The following is a 20,860-nucleotide window of genomic DNA, read 5'->3' as shown; positions in this document are numbered from 1 at the left end:
TATAGTTGTGAGAAATGTGACACTGCTACACTTCTGACCAATCTTGTGAAACAAATTAATGGTTGTAAAGATGTAGACGATAGTAACATCCACAAATAGTTAAATAGTATTGCCTATGAACTGGGCTTTGAGTGGCCACATGATGTGTTTGCTGGAAGAAGAGAGATGATGAGGCAATTGACTAACCCATTATTATGCACAAAGAGGGAATGAAATGAATTACTATGTTATATTTGACTATACATATGTTTTAACTCTCCAGAAAATGAAAACTGTCATCAGAAAAAAAGTGAATGAAAACTACAAAAAGAGAAAATTGCACAATTAATTACTGACAGCAAACTGAAAGTAACTGATATTAAATGTAATTGTGAACAAGTAGTCATTTTCTGATGAATAACATGTAAGTAATATAGTGGGCTTTCAAATGTGACATGTAGCATGATCTGTGAGCACAGTAAATAGCAGTCTCAGGAAAAAATATATGTATTCGGTTCACCCATTTTTTTGTTATCATGCAATCTCAGATCCTCTTTACCCCACATCTTGCGAGCTCCTTGTATTTTTTAACTTATTTTACAACCCTTAAGGCTATTCATCACAGTGGAACTGAGGAAACACAAGGTGGATGAATGAATTAATGTTAGTGAAGAGAAACAATCATTGTAAGGTACAGTAAAGATGTCATCAATCTGATGGTTGGTTTGAATACCAATTCACTCTGCTAGCAAATTATTTACTTTTTCTATTAGGATGAATAAAGAACCTATGATAATAATTCAACATAATGTAAATAAGATTTCAGTTCAACAATGAGCTGTGTAACATATAATTACCTGGAGGGGAAATGGCGTAAACCTTGAGGTTAGGATATTTTGAACGCAACATCAGACCTAGGAGAACAGCTACTCCAGCACCCAAACTATGTCCTGAAATAACAACCAGTTACTTTAGAGAATGAAAAGTTTATGATAAGTAGGTAAACAAGAAAAGAATCAAAGACATAGTGCTTTTGAGACAATCTGTCAAAGTTATTGACTTCCTGTTTTTCTTATCTTTCTGTTAGAACTTCAAGTTTAACAAGTATATTTAGGAATGACACAACAACACATATATGTCACAGAGTAAGTTGACATGTGTACACGTTAGCGTTCAGATAAGCACTGAGTCTCAGTCTAGCGGCCGCTGCTCGGCTGGCCGCTTAGGTGGCGCCGCTGCTGCATGGCTGGCAGACAGACAGCGCCGCACGTAGAGGACGTGCGTAATTGCGCGGCGGCACTTTAAATGATCGGCGAGTCACAACACTTTTCCCCCCTTTGAAATTGTTGCACCGGTCTTGATGGATGTGTCCTGGAGATGGCTGATGTCCATAGGCGTTGTTTGACTCGTCGTAAAATCTCGAGGAGGAGGCTTCCCGTACGGACGGAAGTGTCCCCGATGATAACGGGTCGAGATGACAGGAGACGTAGGGGTCGAATCTGCTGGGGCCCCACGCACCAATCTGCCCATTGTGGCAAGTCCAGTTGATATGACAGGAGACATGGGCTATGTGTCAGCGTCTGTTGGAGGAGGAGGCGAGTAGATGTACTCTGACACTGGTTGGTCCTCCGGTTCCCGCATGGGCACGTCTTCTGGTGGCATCCGTTCTGGTGCTGGCATCGCGATGACGGGTAGAGGGCGGCGTTGTGAGTATGGAGATGTGCCAAGATCCCGAGCATCAGGGAGAGTCAAGGGTGGTGTGGCGGCATTCGGAACAGGTGTTGCTGGCACCCGAGGCCGAAGCTGGTCCGAATGACGCACTGCAACACCTGTGTCCGTCTGGATTTCATACAGGCGTCTGCCACGGTGTCTTAAGATGCAGCCCGGGCTCCATTTTGGCCGCCTGCCATATCCCCGTACCCAGACGAGGTCGTCGGTGGTGAACCGGCCAAGTGAAGGCACCCGCGGCCGGGAGGTGGGAGGCCGCAGAAGATGAAGTAGAGTGCGGGGCTGTCGGCCATGTAAGAGCTCAGCCGGGCTGTGATCGCCCATGGGGGTGAAACGGTAAGACGCCAGGAACTGGAGAAGCGCCTCATCAGCAGCAGAAGAAGTCAGAAGTTTCCGCATTTGAGCCTTAAACGTGCGGACCAGTCGTTCAGCCTCACCGTTGGATTGTGGATGGAACGGCGGGGCCGTGACATGCGTAACACCGTGACGAGCACAAAAATCCGCAAAGTCAGAAGAGGCAAATTGTGGACCATTATCAGTAACAAGAGTTGAGGGGAGGCCTTCCAAAGAAAAAATGCGAGCGAGAGCACTGGTGGTTGCTGCGGTGGTAGGTGACGTGCAACGGACAATGAAAGGAAAGTTAGAGTAGGCGTCAATTACGAGGAGCCAATAAGTACCTAAAAAGGGTCCCGCAAAATCAGCATGAATGCGCTCCCAGGGCTTCTCAGGCGAAGGCCACGGTGACAAAGATGACTTCGGGGCAGCGGCCTGTGACGCACAAGGGCCGCAGGCAGCGACCATGTGTACGATTTCAGAGTCGATGCCAGGCCAGTACACATGACGGCGCGCCAGAGATTTTGTGCGCGACACACCCCAGTGCCCCTGGTGAAGGAGGCGCAAGACCGAAGCACGCAAAGACGCGGGGACCACAACACGCGGCGAAACATTGTCAGTGGAGAGGAGGATAACACCATCCCTAGCCGTGAGGCGGTAGCGCAAAGGATAGTAGTTCCGCAACGGATCAGAAGTCTTAGCGGACAGGCGATCAGGCCAACCCATCTGAATACAGCGTAAAACCTGGGAGAGGGTAGGGTCAGAACCCGTAGCAGCCGCCAGCCTGTCCCCAGTGATGGGGAACCCGTCCACAACCCGCTGCTCGGCAACATCCAGGTGGAAACACAAAAGTTCGTCCCTATCGAATGCCTGATCAGGGCCCATGGGGAGGCGAGACAAAGCATCAGCATTCGCATGTTGAGCCGTAGGCCGGAAATGAATCTCATAGTTGAAACGGGACAAGTAAAGAGCCCAACGCTGGAGGCGGTGTGCAGCCTTGTCGGGAAGTGACGTCGATGGGTGAAACAAGGAAACAAGCGGTTTGTGATCCGTAACAAGATGAAATTTTGTGCCATAGAGAAAAACACCAAACTTATTAAGAGCATAAATGATGGCCAAAGCTTCTTTCTCAATCTGAGAATACTTTTGTTGGGCATCCGTGAGCGTTTTGGAGGCATAAGCAATGGGTTGTTCCGAACCGTCAGAAAAACGGTGCGCAAGGACTGCCCCAACCCTGTATTGAGAGGCGTCTGTTGCAAGGACAAGATGTTGGCCAGGTCGATAAGTAGCTAGGCACGGGGCCTGTATCAGCATAGTCTTCAATTTCTGGAAAGCCGCATCACATGACGCGGACCAGTGAAAAGGCACGTTTTTATGCAACAGGCGATGCAACGGCTGAGCCACCGACGCTGCAGATGGTAAAAACTTGTGATAGTATGCTATTTTCCCCAAGAAGGCCTGCAGTTCCTTAACAGACGTAGGGCGAGGAAGGGCATCGATCGCAGCGACAGTTTGTTGAAGCGGACGAATACCATCCCGAGAGAGTTGAAACCCCAAGTACATGATAGATGCCTGAAAAAATTGTGATTTCTGAAGATTACACTTAAGACCTGCAGTCTGTAAGACATTAAAAAGTGTGTGGAGATTTTGAAGATGTTCGTTAGTGGTGGAGCCCGTGACAACAATGTTGTCCATGTAATTGATACACCCAGGGACAGGGAGCAATAATTGTTCCAAGAATCGCTGAAAGAGAACAGGGGCACTAGCAACCCCGAAAGGCAAGCGTTGGTATTGATAGAGGCCGAAAGGCGTGTTAAGGACCAGAAACTGCCGGGAAGCAGCGTCGAGAGGAAGTTGATGATAAGCTTCCGACAGGTCAATTTTAGAAAAATACTGCCCCCCAGCGAGTTTAATAAACAGTTCTTCAGGACGGGCATAGGGTAAGTGTCGATGAGGCATTGAGCATTTACCGTGGCTTTGAAATCGCCACAGAGACGAATAGCACCATTGGGCTTGGCAACTACAACGACAGGAGAGGACCACTCACTGGAAGTGACAGGAAGCAAGACCCCTGAAGTAGTGAGACGATCCAACTCCTGTTTGACCCGATCACGAAGGGCCACAGGAATGGGCCGAGCCCGAAAAAACTTAGGCCGAGCAGTGGGTTTGAGCGTGATATGAGCTTCAAAGTCGTGTGCACGGCCTAACCCAGGAGAAAAAATGGACGAAAAGGTCGTCGACAAAGAATCCAGTTGAGCATAAGGAATAGCGTCAGAGACAATATTGACAGAGTCATCTATGGAGAACCCAAAAACGCGGAAGGCATCGAAACCAAAAAGATTTTCTGCGTTGCCCTGGTCGACCACAAATATGGGAACAGTGCGAACGGCGGATTTGTAAGATACCTCCGCATTAAACTGTCCCAAGAGAGAAATCTTCTGTTTATTGTACGTCCGTAATTGCCGAGTGACAGGGGACAGGAGGGGAGAACCCAGCTGAAGATACGTCTGAGAATTAATTATAGTGGCGGCAGAACCGGTATCCACCTGCATGCGAACATCTCGACCAAGGATTTGGACAGTGAGGAATAACTTCCCTGAAAGGGAAGAAGTGCAATGGACAGACAACACAGAATCGGAATCCGCGTCATGTTCATGAACGTCATATACGCGGTCGGATTTACAAACGGAAGACACATGACCTTTCTTTTTGCAATTGTGACACACAGCCCAACGTTGTGGACAATCCTCGCGTGAATGTTTCGTAAAACACCTTGGACATGAAGGAAGTTGCCAGGGATTTTGCTGCAGTTTCTTAGGGGTTTGTTTACGGTTAGGCCGAGGCTGCGCGTGGGAGCGCACTGCGGCCACGTCGGCCGGCGGGGACGCGCCGCACGCGTCGTCAACAGCGCACAGAGGTTGTATTTCCCCGACGTCACCCCACGCTTCTATTTGTGCCCCAGCGGCGCGAGAAATTTCAAAAGACTGCGCAATGGAGAGAACTTCATCTAAAGTCGGATTCGCCAACTGGAGGGCATGTTGCCAAACTTCTTTGTCGGGCGCCGACCGGATAATAGCATCCCGTACCATGGAATCGGCATAGGATTCTTTGTAAACATCAGTAACAAAGTGACACTTTCGACTGAGGCCATGAAGTTCAGCAGCCCAAGCGCGATAAGATTGATTGGGTTGTTTGTGACAACGATAAAAGGCAACACGAGAGGCTACCACATGCGTTTGCTTTTGAAAATAGACCGACAGAAGTGAACACATTTCAGCAAAGGACAAAGACGCAGGATCCTTCAAAGGAGCCAATTGCGACAATAACCGATACATTTGAGGCGAAATCCAGGAAAGGAACAGAGACTTACATGTTTGTTCGTCCGAGACATAAAATGCCAAGAAGTGCTGTCGAAGACGTTTTTCATAATCAGACCAGTCTTCCGCCGTCTCGTCGTAAGGAGGAAAAGGAGGTACAGCCAACGACGAGAAACGGCCCGCATTCGATGCCGCGACGAAATCGCGAATCGCCGCTGTTAGAAGCGTCTGCTGTTCAAGGAGATTTTGCAAGAGTTGCTCGACAGTAGCCATGGAACCCTGTGAGTCAACGGTGAAAAGGAAAAATCCACTACCTCGTCGCCAATTGTTAGAACTTCAAGTTTAACAAGTATATTTAGGAACGACACAACAACACATATATGTCACAGAGTAAGTTGACATGTGTACACGTTAGCGTTCAGATAAGCACTGAGTCTCAGTCTAGCGGCCACTGCTCGGCTGGCCGCTTAGGTGGCACCGCTGCTGCATGGCTGGCAGACAGACAGCGCCGCACGTAGAGGACGTGCGTAATTGCGCGGCGGCACTTTAAATGATCGGCGAGTCACAACACTTTCTTATTCCTATGCCATTTAATTCTCATCACACCCATAATTTGTACATCTTGCAATTTTTTGCACTCACTTGAATATTATTGATAGATGTGATGTAGAGACAAACAGATGATTACAATTTCAGAAAAACTGGATGATTTATTCAAGAGAAGCAGCTTCAGAAATAGAGCAGATCTATAATGTGTTGGTCCACCTCTGGTCTTATGCAAACTGTTGTTTGGGTTGATGTTGCATGATACAGTTGTTGGATGTCCTCCTGAGGGATATTGGCCAAAATTCTGTCCAATAAGCATGTTAGATCATCAGAATCCCAAGCTGGTTGGAGGGTCCTGCCTACAATGCTCCAAACACTCTTAATTTGGGAGAGATCTAGCGACCTTGCTGGCTGATGTAGGGTTTGGCAAGAATGAAGAAAAGTAGTAGAAACTCTTGCAATATGCAGGAGTGCATTATCTTGCTGAAATGTAAGACTAGGATCTCTTGCCATGAATGGCAACAAAGCAGAGGATGCATAGAATATCGTCAACGTACTACTGTTCTGTAAGGGATCGTGGTATGAAAAGAAGTGGCATCTCAGACCATCATTCCTGATGTCAGGCCCTATTGTGGGCAATAGTCAGGTTGGTCTTGCTATTAAAGGAAACGCTGCTCTAGGCCATCACTCCTGATTGTCAGGCCATATGCCAGGTGACAGCCAGGTTGTAATCCCACCAGTGTCCAGGGAATCTCCAGAGACTGACTGATTGTCAGGACTCAGTTCCAAGTGGGACTCATTACAGACAACAATTCCACTCCAGTCAATGAGATTCTGTTCCACACAACGAGATGACCCAAACATCAGTGGAGCACCAACCTGACTGTCACCCAGCATACAGCCTGACAACCAGCAGTAATGGTCTGGGGTGCCATTTTTTTCATACTAGGATCACTTTGGTTGCCATCCACAGCACCCTTACAGCACAACAGTGTGTAGACTATATTCTAGCCCTGTTCTGTTGCCCATCATGGCAAGCCATCCTGGACTTCATTTCACCAAGATAATTCCTGCTCACACACAGTGTGTTTTACTACTGCTTGTCACCATGCTTGCCACACTGTACCTTGGCCAGCAAGGTCACCAGATCTCTTCCGAATTGAGAACATCTGGAGCATTATGGGTGAGGCCCTCCATTCAGCTCAGGATTTTGATGATCTAATGCACAAGACCAACAGAATTTGGCAAGACATCCCTTAGGGGGATATCCAACAACTCTATCAATCAATGCCAAGCTGAATACAGCTTGTATAAGGGCCAGAGGTGGATCCATGTTTTATTGACTTGCTCAATATGTGAAGCTCTTTCTTTTAAATAAACAATCCAATTTTTTCTGAAATTGCAATCATTTGTTTGTCTGTACATGTACATCACATCTGCTGATTTCCATCCCATTCAGATAATGCCTCTGTGGTGGTTTATATATTTTCTACATAATTATTGATACCACTTAAGTGATTCATTTTCATTCATCATTGTGAGGTGACACAATATTCTTTGAAACCTTTTTCAAAATGTTCTTTTTTCCATTGTGCTTATTATTTCTAGACAAGTGGCCTTTGAATTTCAGAAATGAAGTTCAATATTACATAAGTGTAAATTATGGTAGCCAGCCTAGTCAATATCTGATTCTCTCTGAGAAGCATCAATTTTTTAAAGGCCTGCACCTCAAAAAATAAACAGATACTTCAATTTTGCACCAAACCTAATATTGCCTGTGCTTTGGCAATAATTAAACACAAGAATTCCTTGGGTTTCTTGCAGATAATGTACTCTGCATTAGTCTGACTGTAAATCACCTTGACCTAGAAATGCTATATATTACTTTTTTTATATGACATGGCCTAGCAAGGAACAGTTATATGCAGAAAATTGAACATTACAATCAATGAATTTGCAGAAAATTAAATGACATGATTAATCATGCCCTAATTACATTGATTTTTTAGTGAAACAAGTTGAAGTAACTGAAACCTAACCATATAAATGATAAAGTACCACTAGTACAAAAACACTCACTCTCACACACACATACACACACAAACACACACACCAATTATATAATATATACATTATGTATAGCAGAGGGGATTGGCCATTGCCTACCTCCAACCGTAATGGGGATGAAAGATGATAATGATGAAGACGACACAACAAAAAAGAAATTATATATAGACACACACAGGGTGGTCCATTGATTGTGACTGGGCCAAATATCTCACAAAATAAGCATCAAACAAAAAAACTACAAAGAACAAAACTTGTCTAGCTTGAAGGGGGAAACCAGATGGCGCTATGGTTGGCCCTCTAGATGGTGTTGCCATAGGTCAAATGGATATCAATTGCATTTTTAAAAAATATGAACCCCCATTTTTTATTACATATTTGTGTAGTACGTAAAGAAATGTGAATGTTTTAGTTGGACCACTTTCTTTGCTTTGCGATAGTCACAAACATATTGCTCACAATTTTAGATGAACAGTTGGTAACAGGTATGTTTTTTAAATTAAAATACAGAACGTAGGTACATTTGAACATTTTATTTCAGTTGTTCCAATGTGATACATGTACCTTTGTGAACTTATCATTTGTGAGAACACATGCTGTTACAATGTGATTACCTGTAAATACCACATTAATGCAATAAATGCTCAAAATAATGTCCATCAACTTCAATGCATTTGGCAATACGTGTAATGACATTCCTTTCAACAGCGAGTAGTTTGCCTTCCGTAATGTTCGCACATGCATTGACACTGCGCTCATGCATGTTGTCAGGCGTTGTCGACAAAAAGAAATCCAGGGACATCAGATCCGGTGAACGTGCGGGCCACGGTATGGTACTTCGATGACCAACCAACCTGTCATGAAATATGCTATTCAATACTGCTTCAACCGCAAATGAGCTATGTGCTGGACATCCATCATGTTGGAAGTACGCCATTCTGTCATGCAGTGAAACATCTTGTAGTAACATCGGTAGAACATTACATACGAAATCAGCATACATTGCACCATTTAGATAGCCATTGATAAAATGGGGGCCAATTATTCTTCCTCCCATAATACCGCACCATACATTAACCCGCCAAGGTCACTGATGTTCCACTTGTCGCAGCCATTGTGGATTTTCCGTTGCCCAATAGTGCATATTATGCTGGTTTACATTACCGCTGTTGGTGAATGACGCTTCGTCACTAAATAGAATGTGTGCAAAAAATCTGTCATCGTCTCATAATTTCTCTTGTGCCCAGTGGCAGAACTGTACACAATGTTCAAAGTCGTCGCCATGCAATTCCTGGTGCATAGAAATATGGTACAGGTGCAATCGATGTTGATGTACTACTCTCAACACTGACGTTTTTGAGATTCCCAATTCTCGCGCAATTTCTCTGCTACTGATGTGCAACAGCGGCTACAACACCTACTTGGGCATCATCATTTGTTGCAGGTTGTGGTTGATGTTTCACATGTGGCTGAACACTTCCTGTTTCCTTAAATAATGTAACTATCTGGCAAAAGTTCCAGACACTTGGATGATGTCGTCCAGGATACCGAGCAGCATACGTAGCACATGCCTGTTGGGCATTTTGATCACAATAGTCATACATCAACACGATATCTACCTTTTCCACAATTGGTAAATGGTCAACTTTAACATGGGTAATGTATCATGAAACAAATACCGTCCACACTGGCAGAATGTTACTTGATACCACGTACTTACACATTTGTGACTATTACAGTGCCATCTACCAGAAAGCGAAAAAAGTGGTCCGACTAAAACATTCATATTTCTTTACGTACTACACGAATATGTGATAAAAAATGGGGGTTCTTATTTTAAAAAATGCAGTTGATATCCGTTTGACCTATGGCAGCGCCATCTAGCGGGCCAACCATAGCGCCATCTGGTTTCCCCCCTTCAAGCTAGACGAGTTTCGTTCTTTGTAGTTTTTTCATTTGATGCTTATTTCGTGAGATATTTGGCCTGATCACTGAATTAGTTACAAACTATTTATTTATTCAACATGTAAAAATCACTACAGATATTCTTATTCGGGTTAAGCTATGTCAATGTCCCTGCCATCATTGACGATGATGTGGCTCAGATGAATAGCAAAATTTTGTGCGACTCGCTGAAGTGTCAGAATATGGATGCTGTCAATGACATCCTGAATGCCTGTTTTCAACTCAGCAATGGTTTTGGAGTTATTTCTGTAAACCTTGTATTTAATAAAGCCCCACAAAAAGGAGTCAAATATGTTCAGATCTGGAGAATATGGCGACCAATTGAGACTCATGCCAGTGGCCTCTGGGTACCCCAGAATCAGTACGTGGTCTCCAAAGAGCTACTCCAGGACATCAAACACTCTCCTGCTCTGATGGAGTCAAGCTCCATCTTGCATGAACTCATCTTGTTGAAATCTTGTTGAATCAGGGATGACGGGGATGAAATTATCTTCCAAAACCTTCATGTACCATTCAGTAGTCACTGTGCCATCAAGGAACATCTCACCAATTATTCCACGTCTGGACATTGCACACCACACAATCACCTGTTGAGGATGAAGAGACTTCTCGATCATGAAATGTGGATTCTCAGCCCCCGAAATACACCAATTTTGCTTATCGACAAACCCCTCCAAATGAAAGTGGGTTTTGTCACTAAACCAAACCATAATGCAAATACTAACTGCCCATCATACCCCATGGACAACTGTGCTGTTTGCAAGTCCTAACACAAACCATTTAGACGTTGTGAGAATTTTATTTGATACAGTTAAATAATTGTCACCCTGTAAACAGCATTAAGGTGAAAGAGGCAATTAAATTTGTTTTATATAACATTATGAACTGTTGATATAATGTGTCTGTAACAATGAATTTGAGTGCCATATGTCACAAAACTAAATATTAAATATATTTGAACCACTATCAGTATGCATTTCATTAAAATAATCTTACAGTACTGTCTTCCCTTTCTATATCATGTTAATGGTACCTGTTAAGGTGAGACTGTAGTGTGGGTACAACTCAATGGCTTTGTCGATTACACCAGTATCTTGCAACACTTTCTTCAAATTTTTTGCACCTAGTATCATTCCTCGATGGCCCTGCCAACAGAGAAAATTACAACTGAAATCACTTTGTTTCAGAAATACAAAAGTGTCATGCATTACAATGATAAATATACAGAAAGCATTTGATTTGTATATTTATGGATACAAACTTACCATACTATTTTCAGGCAGTTCTGGTATTTCAAGATAGTCAGCTCCAGCTGTAAGGTCAGTGAACACATCTCTCATTGATATAGATCCTCTTATCACAATAACAATACTGCAGGTTTTATGATCAGAAGTAACAAAGAATGGCAACTAGAACACAGAGAAAACAGTATTTATTCATTTAGTTCTGAAAAACTATAGAAAAATATTGAATGTGTAATCATATATACAGCAGAATAATAAACAAGTAAAATTAATAATGAAAACACAAACTCTCTTAACATCAGTAATTACAGGCAGGGATTATTCTCAAAAAATGAATAAATGCTTTGTTAGCACAAATGTAGTTTGTAATAGTATAAATGACTTAATCCTAGTGAGATGCATGTTTATTAATGAAAAATACTGGAGAGAGTCAGATGATTATTTGAATTCTGGCTGGTTGTTTTTATTATCTCTTCATGGCACAATGATCCAGATGATAGAGTTTTGTCATTTTTATCTTCCATATATTCTGATCTTCTCTGATTTAACACTATACTGATAGATAAGAACAGTACTTGTTTTAAAGAGAAAGAGAGAGAGAGAGAGAGAGAGAAGAGGTTCTGGTACTGTGACCAACCCTGGGGTCTTTCTCAAATTTAGACTTCTTAAAATATTATTTTAATGCTTTTCTGTGCAGTATGAATATAACATTTGTATTCCATTGCTTCAATTGCAGCAGAAGTTCTGTTGTACTACATCTCAAAACCTGCAGTTCTGATTTTTTCTTGTCAGAGGTATCATTATGAGGTACTGGTGCATACTGTTGTAAATCAAGCACTAGATAAAAGTGTATAAAATTTGAAATTTGATGATAAAACCCCACCATAATCCTTTCATCAGCATGGAAACTGACGCTGTCTTGTGCATATTTTACTATAACTTATTCTCAAAGCAAGTGTTTATTGTATAGACTTGTAGGACAATGTCTGTTTGTTCTAGTAGTTCTTTGTGTTCATTTTTGGTATTATGTCAGGTCCATAGTTACATCTGAAAATCTTTCATACCTACTGCTAACTGAGAGAATTTTCTCTCTAGTCTGATTTTTCTTCTCAGTTTTTGCAGATCATTATTCCACACTACTTTTGTATTTTCAGAGCTTCATATCAAAAGAAGAATTACTCTACCTTATATGCAGTTGCTTTAAATTGTCATTCTCTGTGTCAACTTATTAGTGATAAACATGACCTGGATTTTCATTGAAAGCTCAACAGTCCACATCACTAGAAAGTCAAACACTCTTCTAGGTCATATTTTATCATCATTAGTTTGGGTCTTTTATACCAGAGCACAGTATATCAGATAATGGTCAGTGACTGGAAAACTTTCTCCATGGCACTATATTTTTCTGTAGGTGTTTCTGTTGACTAGGATTACAGCTATATTTGAGACTGTACCTGTTTTATTACACGTGGAAGTGTTTAAGGTCTGTTTTGAGAACTCACTTCTGCATTAATTCTTATAGCTCAAATACTCTACAAACCATTTATATGCCACACTGGAGCATTTGATGACTTATAGTAACCTTCCATAGTATCATGTCTATGATAAGTCAGTTGCTCAACACTACTCTACAATAACCTAAGAGATTTACAGTAGGACACCAGATTTAAACTTATATTCTCTGAAAAAAAGTGTCCAGTAACCCTTGATAGTATGCTGGAAAAACTAGAGATAATTAATGAAACAAGTGGCTGCATATTATATACTCAGATGACATTCTATTGATTATTGCTGTAGAAAAAATGGAAACTGCAAAATGGCTTTACTTTCAGTATTTATTAATAGGTAAACTTGTCATCACCTGAAGATTATAAGAATGAAGATAGGAGAAGAGGTATGGGCAGAAGTAAAGTTATGAGGGTGGGTTATGACTGGAAATCCCAGTTGGTAGGATACTTCACTCGAGAGGCAAAGATCTCAAGTTTCATTCCCAGTTGAACATACAGTATTTATTTGACAGGAAGCTTCAAACCTGAAGTATAGCTTGAACACCACAATGCTTAACTCGGAATGGCCCTGAGCCAGTTACATGGGTGCTGCTGCCTCAGATGTAGTAATCACAGAGCATCTGGCACATCACATGAGAGACCTCAGACATCACTTGTTTCATCCGCAGTCTGTTGTTGTGACACCTTCCAGTGGACCCAATGTGGGAGATCTGCCCTCACTGCAGGGTGAGTGGCGGTTGATAACTCATTTGCTGCACTCGATGCGGAGGGCCAAAATGGAGGCTGGCTATCTGGCCTTGCCACCTTCTGTAGGGACAGGTGGCCACTTCTTCAGCAGAGTGTGAGCAGAGACATAGTAGGGGGTAATTACTGGCAGCTCCAGGGGGTAATTACTGGGATCTCCAATGTTACACCCATTACGGAACTCCTTAGTGGAATAGTGTTCTGGGCAGGAAAGAAAGCCAATGTGCACTTGGTATGTCTGCTGAGGACCCTCATCCAAGATGTGGATGAGGACTTGCCTGCAGCCATCGAGCATGTGGAGTATAGTCCTCTGCAACTTAGGGCTCACATCAGCACCAATGATGCTTGTCACTTGGGTTCTGAGGCTGTCCTCAGTTCATATGGGTGGTGATGGATGTGGTGAAGGCCGCTGGCATCACATTTGGGGTGCAAGCAGAGCTCACAATTTGCTGCATTGTTCCAAAAATTGATCAGTGTGCATTGGTTTGGAGCCAAGTGGAGGATATCAACTAAAGGCTTCTTTGACTCTGTGACAGTCTTGGCAGCAGATTTCTGGACCTGTGTTATTGGGTGGAGAGCATGAGGACACCCCTTGATAGGTCAGGGATGCACTACAGAAAAGAAACAGATGCTTGGGCAACAGAGTACTTGTGGAGTGAATATGGGAATTTTTTAGGCTAGGTGAGAGCTTGAGGTAATCTGACGAACACTCGCTAGTTGACATGCAGACAGCTAAATCAGGCCGGGTTCATAGTAAAGACACCTTGACTCTCAAAATGTTGTCAGTAATTTGTTGAATAATTCACTAAAAAGTTCCCAAATTTACTGCCCTACAGGAAATTTGTTGCCCTCAAATTATTCTTTGGACTGAGAGATAGCTGAAACCCAAAGTAAAAAGATCTTAATTATTTATCGAGTCAAGGAACACATATTGGAAAGACAGATTGGATGCCATATTGTCTCTAATGAGATTGATTTCGAATGTGACTTTGAAGTTATCTGGATCCATAAAACAGGTCTCGGTGTTGGGTTTTTTACTGTCCACCAAATTCTTCTGTGACAGTTATAGAGTCATTCTATGACAGTCCATGGTCAGTAGGGTGAAAGTACCCAGATCATGCAATATTAATCGCAGGTGACTTTAAGCTACTGAGTATAAACTGGGATGGTTATGGATTCACTGCAGGAGGTATGAACAGGCAGTCTTCCAAAGAACTTTTGAACACATTTTCCATCTTGAGCAGCTAGTTTGAGAGTCCACTCACTACAGAAATATTTTAGACCCTGTAGCTACAAACAGGACTGACCTTACTGATGGTGTCAGTACAGATACAGGGATTAGTGGTCATAACGCCATCAATGCAATGATGATTACTACACTGAGATAAATCAATCAAGAAGTCTAGATGAGTATTTTTACTAGAAAGAACAGATGTGCAGTTGCTTGCATACCACTTAGATAATGAATGGACATCATTTATTTCCAGTATGATAGAGCGATTATGGGCAAGGTTTAAACAGATTATAAATTGACCCACAGAGAGGTATGTGCTGAGTAAATGCATTAGGGATGGAAAAGACCCACTGTGGTTTAATAACAAAATTCAGAAAATGCTGAGGAAGTAAAAGACTGTTTCACTCTTGGTTTTAAAGCAAACATTTAGACGACAGGCAAAAGTTAGTAGAGATTTGTGCATCTGTAAAAAGATCACTGCACAAAGCATACAACTCCCACTGTCATACCTTGGTAAAAGATCTAGCCAAGAACCCAACAAAATTTTAGTCCTGTGTAAAATCACTAAGTGGACTGAAAGCTTCTAGTCAGTTACTCATTGACCAGTCTGGTGTGGCAATAGAAGATAGCAAAAGGAAAGGCAAAGTTTGAAATTACACTTTTAAGAAATCATCATGGGGATCATACAAACATACCATCATTTGACCACTGCACAGACCTCCATATGGAGGACCTAGCAATAGGCATCTGTGGCCTAGAAAAGCAACTGAAAGAGTTGAAAACAAATAAGTCACCAGGTCCAAATGGAAACCCAATTCCATTTTACGAACAGTAGTCTATGGCACTGGCCCCTTACTTAGCTTATTCCAAATCTCTCACCCAGCACAAAGTCCTAGGCAACAGTAAAGTAGCAAAAGTAAGTCCTGTGTATAAGAAGAGTAAAAGACTGATCCACAAAATTACAGACCTTAACCTTGGTTTGCTGCAGAATTCTTGAATGTAATCTCATATCAAATACAATAAAGTTCCTTGAGACAGGAATTCTTCTGTCCGCAAATCAGCAAGGTTTCAGAAAGCATCGCTCATGCACTGTTCTCCCATAATATCCTGCACACTATGGATGAAGCCAACAGCAGATTCCACAGTCCTCAATTTCTGAAAAGCATTTTACACAGTGCCCCCTACAGACTGTTAACAAAAGTTGAGCACACAAAATAGGTTCTCAGATATGTGAGTGGCTCAAAGACTTCTTAAGTAATGGGATCCAGCACTCTGTCCTCAGTGGTAGGTGTTCATCGGAGACAAGAGTATTGTCATGAGTGCGCTAAGGAAGTAGGATAGGACTGCTATTATTCTCCATATACATAAGTGATCTCCATATACATAAGTGATCTGACAGACAGGGAGAGCAGCAACCTGCGGCTGTTTCCTGATGATGCTCTTGTGTGTAGAAAGATTGAGGAGGATACGAGATGACTTGGACAAAATTTCTAGCTAGTGTGATGAATGGCCACTAACTCCAAACACAGAAAAATGTAAGTTAATGCAGATGAGTAAGAAAGTATTGTTAAACTGTAAAGGAGACTGCATACAGAACACTAGTGTGACCTGCTCATGAGTACTGCTCAAGTGTATGGGATCCCCACCAGGTCAAATTAAAGGAAGACATTTAAGCAATTCAGGGGTGGGCTTTTACATTTGTTACCATTAGGTTTGACCAGTATGCTAGAATTATGGAGATGCTCAAGGAACTCAAAAGGGAATACTAGAGGAAAGTAACATTCTTTTTGAAGAATGATATTGAGCACATTTAGAGAACCAGCATCTGAAACTGACTGCAGAATGATCCTACTGCCACCAATGCACATTTCACATAAAAGTACAAGATTTTAGGGCTCAGACAGAGGCATATAGACAGTTGTTTTTTCCTCACTCTGTTTGCGAGTGAGACAGGAAAGGAAATGGCTAGTAGTGGTACAATATACCCTCCGCAATGCACCTACAGTGGCTTGTGGAGTATGTATGTAGACACAGTTTTTTTTTGGGAAAAAAAGGGCACCTTTGGCCAGCTGAGAACTGAACTGCAAACCTTTGTACTTGCAGTTATATATTTACCCTATTTATTGTCATCTCTTTTGTTCCATCTAGTTTCCTGCCTATATATCTTACTTCCCATGGTCTTTGACCCCTTGTTTTGTTTCTTTGCTTCCCAGAGTCTGTCTGGTTTTTATTTCTATATTAACTTCTTCTGCAGATTTCCATTTCCCCCCATTTTAACCTTGTCACATCAAATCACCATCTCTCTTGAGTTACCAGTGACATCAGTCAGTCTAATCATCTAGATGATAATTCACTTAATAGATTCTCACTACGGCTGTGTCAAAAGGGAGCTGCATAATTTAAAAGCTAAATGATTTTTAATCTTAAGCTACAATTATAATTACAGGTCTTCACTTTTCAGTTCTTTCATTCATTCATGATGTTCTGTATATCAAATCAAGAAAAAACTTCAGAGATGTGAAATGAGTCAAAGTATACATTAAAATAAGTCAAAGACATCATAGAAACTTAGTATGTATACTGCATTAACTATAATGTATCATTGCTCTGCTTAAAGCTATTAAAAATTACACCATCTAAATTTAATCAAGTAAATAAGTAAGAGAGCTGCTACTTTGAAAAAAAAAAAGTTCTGCCTCCTTAGTTTCATTTTAAAGCTGCTGTTTATGTGGTATTAGAAGCTTAATACTTACTTGAATACAATAGCATTTTGCAAACCAATATTTTTACATCTGTCAATACTGAGTCCTATTTATAGTGCATTATTACTTGTCATACAGCTTTATAGCAAAAAAGCTAGTTGCCATGTAGCGAACAGAAATTTTTAATCTGCTTCTAGACACTCAGATAATTTATAGAAAAAAATTGAAAACTAGGCAAGTTTTAAATTTCCTTTCAAATTGCTGGTGGTCCCAAATATTCTGCTTTACAATTGATGGGAGCTTGTTGAATATCTCACCACCTGAGTAAATAACTCTGTTCTGAACCCTAGACAAGGAGGAAAAGTCTACATTATGACTGTTTTTGTGTCTTATGAAGTGACTGTGTTAATCAAAATTCATTTGAAACTGCTTTTTATTATCAGAAACAGCAATTGTTAAGGAGTAACTCTATTTGGAAGTGAGTGTCAAAATTCCAAGCTATTTAAAAAGACTTCTCCAAAACATAGAGTTATCTACTTTACACAATATTCTTAGTACTCGCTTCTGCTGGTATAAACACTTTATTTACTTTAGGTTGACTCACAGGAAAATAATTCCATAAACAACAAAGACTTAAAAAAATAAAATGAGACAACACTCAGGTCTAAGGTCAATGCACACAATGAGAGGTGCTTTATGTTTAGTTATCCAGCTGTACCCCAAGGAATTTCACACAATGTGTCTGTGTTGTGAGTGGTAAGCTGCCTTCCTCCCGAAGCACTAAATACCACTTTGCTATTTTCAAAGGTGTGCTGTTCATGATGAGCTGATCAGTTGAACAAAGAAACATTGTAATTGATTTTTTTTTACCTGGAATAACTCATTTTCAAATGATGCAAACAATATATCTTCAGTGTCTAGTTCAGACATGTACCTTACACCAGCAAAATGGCACAAACAACAATTGTCTTCCTGTATGGTAACAGCCTTCTGCCTGGAAAAAAAAGGATCATTATTTAATTGAAAAACTCTTTATTAATCTTACATTGTTTGCACATCATATTCAGAAAACTATTTATCAGAACAAATGATCAGAAGTGAGTTATGTTAGACATCGTTTTGGTTTTTATTTGTCTGCTCAAGGTCTTTCCATTAAATTTCACTTTTGCAAATCAATAGAAACCAATCTTTTTCAATGATAACCTATAGCAGAATGTCTGCAAAGAATGGAAGTCCTATTACAGTTTTAAACTGTGAGGTAAATGAAAAAGAGTTTTCATATAGTAAGTGTGATAAAAATGATGACAGAATAACATCACTGGGCACCAAATTCAATGATCACTTCCTCACTGTGTTAGCAAACATTGTTTTGCTAATACATAACCAAATAAAAATGCATTAGATTTGTTTATATCGAGGATAAATACTATAAGGCCTTGTCTTAGACTAGGGCCAGAAGAAATGGACCACTGAGTGCAATAGATCACTGATGTAGTTTTCAAATGCACTGTAACAGTGTAGCTATCAGTCCTTTAGAAAAAACCATATGGCTTGTGACTCAGCTATGAAAGCTTTACTGTCAATGGAAGGAATAATCACTGACCACATAATTGACATGTTGAACATTGAAATAGTTGAGAGACCAAGGAAGAGGGTGATATGAATGTTGCACAGGTGAGCTAACCCTGGAACATTCAGATGGAGAAAGTCACACACACTGTTTACAGTACAGTAGATGGTGCGCGTTCAGCATGGGTGGGTAAGGGGAGGGGGGCAGAATACAGGAATGAGGAGCCCACAGAGAGAATGTGTGGATGTAGATTGATGGAAAGATAAATCAAACAAAAGTGAAGTGGTGGGGAGCAGCTGGAGCATGCTGGGACTTCGGGAAGGGAGAAAGGTGTATATAGGACAGGCTAGTGGAGATTGATGTTAATCAGTCAGAGATGTTGAATCAGAGATGTATTTGACAAAATGTTCTAGCGTTTTCAGCTGCATGAGGAGGACTACACAGAGTTTTCAACAGAGCTGTTACATAATACGACTTCTGTATCATATAGCTCTCACTCAGATGGGTAAGATATGAGTGTGATGGGGAAGGAATAAAGCATACAATGAGCGAGTGGTAGAGATAATGCCTATGCATGCAGGTGAATACTGAGCAGTTAATACGGAGATAAAATAAACAAGAAGCTAGGAGGAAATTGGCCTCATGCAGGGGAGTGACAGAAGAGAATAAAGCCATATAGGACACAAGTCAATGGTATGTATTCTGTAAATGTAACTAAAGTTAAAAGTAGAGAGAAGTTTGGAGCTGATAAAAGGAAGGTAAGAATGTGCAAAGCCATGTACATCATTTGTTTTATGACCTAGCTAACAATGTGTCCAAAAATTCAATGGTCGGTCAATTCCACTTTCTCATCTTTTTATTAAGTTAACTGATACATACTCAAATGTCTTGAAAACAAATGCTGATGAAATATACCTAAAGCAAGCACAGCAAGTCATCTTTGGGGTAAGACGACAAATTCCTGTTACTGGATAGCGGTACATCACAAATGGCCATCCATATGAGGCTATGGCCAACTGCAGGAAGTGGTGAGCACTTTCCAGTGACATCCAGCTTGGACAGTCTGCCATTATGTCCTTAGCATCTGTTGACAGAAACAAAGTTGTATTAGCAGTATATAAAAGAAAACATGTAGAACAGGGAAGACAGGGATTTAAATTGTGCTGTTGCAATAGGTACTGAGAGAAAAAAAGAATGATTCTGATTTTACAAGAAAAAAAATTGCCTTATGTTGTTTCATAAATAATAACATTAAATGCATTTGTACAAGTTGATTTCAGTTTTATTCTTCAGTGGAGATGGATGCAAAGTGATCCACTCATAAAGAAAGGTTACCTAAAAACATGAATATTCTTCTTTTTCTTTACATCACATTCAAAATGGAAGAGATTAATGAAGGGTAAAATCATGATAAAACTCACAGCTATATAAAGAAGGCATGACTGTCCATATCACACATAAATTAACAAGCAATAATTTCAACAGTAGACTCACCTGGCTGAGAGACTGAGGTAAGTTCAAGGTAATACATGACAGATTTTATCATCTGACTTGTTATGATTAGGTTGAATTCTACTGCTTGCTTATTTGATTTTGTATGTGTAGTCTATTATAAATCTAAATTCAGCTTAATTTTAAAACAATAAAGTAGAGCAGGGTGTGGATATGGGATCTTATGCAACCCTCATGCCAGAGATCATCGGTTAGTATTTTATACGTGCTGTATCTGTGTGATACTGTGTAGAAATTTATGTGAGGTAGAGCAATGGTTGTAATGCTGTGACTGAGAGTTGACATGCATTGAAATAAGGTACTTTGACATGGATGCAATGTATTGTTAATTTCTGCAGAAAAGTGCAAGAAGAACTACCAAGCTCACTGCTTCTATTCATCAAGTAAATTTTGTGCGAAGATTATGGTTTT

The 20,860-nt window shown here is 41.0% G+C and overlaps 1 protein-coding gene across 4 annotated transcripts in view; it reads right to left on the bottom strand.

The window, feature by feature from the left end:
• The window catches only part of LOC126195693 (diacylglycerol lipase-beta-like), a 903,756-nt gene that overhangs the window by 66,619 nt on the left and 816,277 nt on the right, over positions 1-20,860 (bottom strand). For all 4 annotated transcript variants that reach the window (XM_049934332.1, XM_049934324.1, XM_049934338.1 and 1 more), the window contains 5 exons: positions 19,853-20,021; positions 18,238-18,361; positions 11,201-11,344; positions 10,969-11,080; positions 837-929 (listed from right to left, as the gene is read on the bottom strand). In XM_049934332.1, the coding sequence (XP_049790289.1) occupies positions 837-929; positions 10,969-11,080; positions 11,201-11,344; positions 18,238-18,361; positions 19,853-20,021 (642 nt within the window). The remainder of the gene's footprint in view (positions 1-836; positions 930-10,968; positions 11,081-11,200; positions 11,345-18,237; positions 18,362-19,852; positions 20,022-20,860) is intronic.

The sequence above is a fragment of the Schistocerca nitens genome, chromosome 1 (genome assembly GCF_023898315.1).
Source record: "Schistocerca nitens isolate TAMUIC-IGC-003100 chromosome 1, iqSchNite1.1, whole genome shotgun sequence".
NCBI lineage: Eukaryota > Metazoa > Arthropoda > Insecta > Orthoptera > Acrididae > Schistocerca > Schistocerca nitens.
This window is presented reverse-complemented; position numbering and strand designations above follow the sequence as displayed.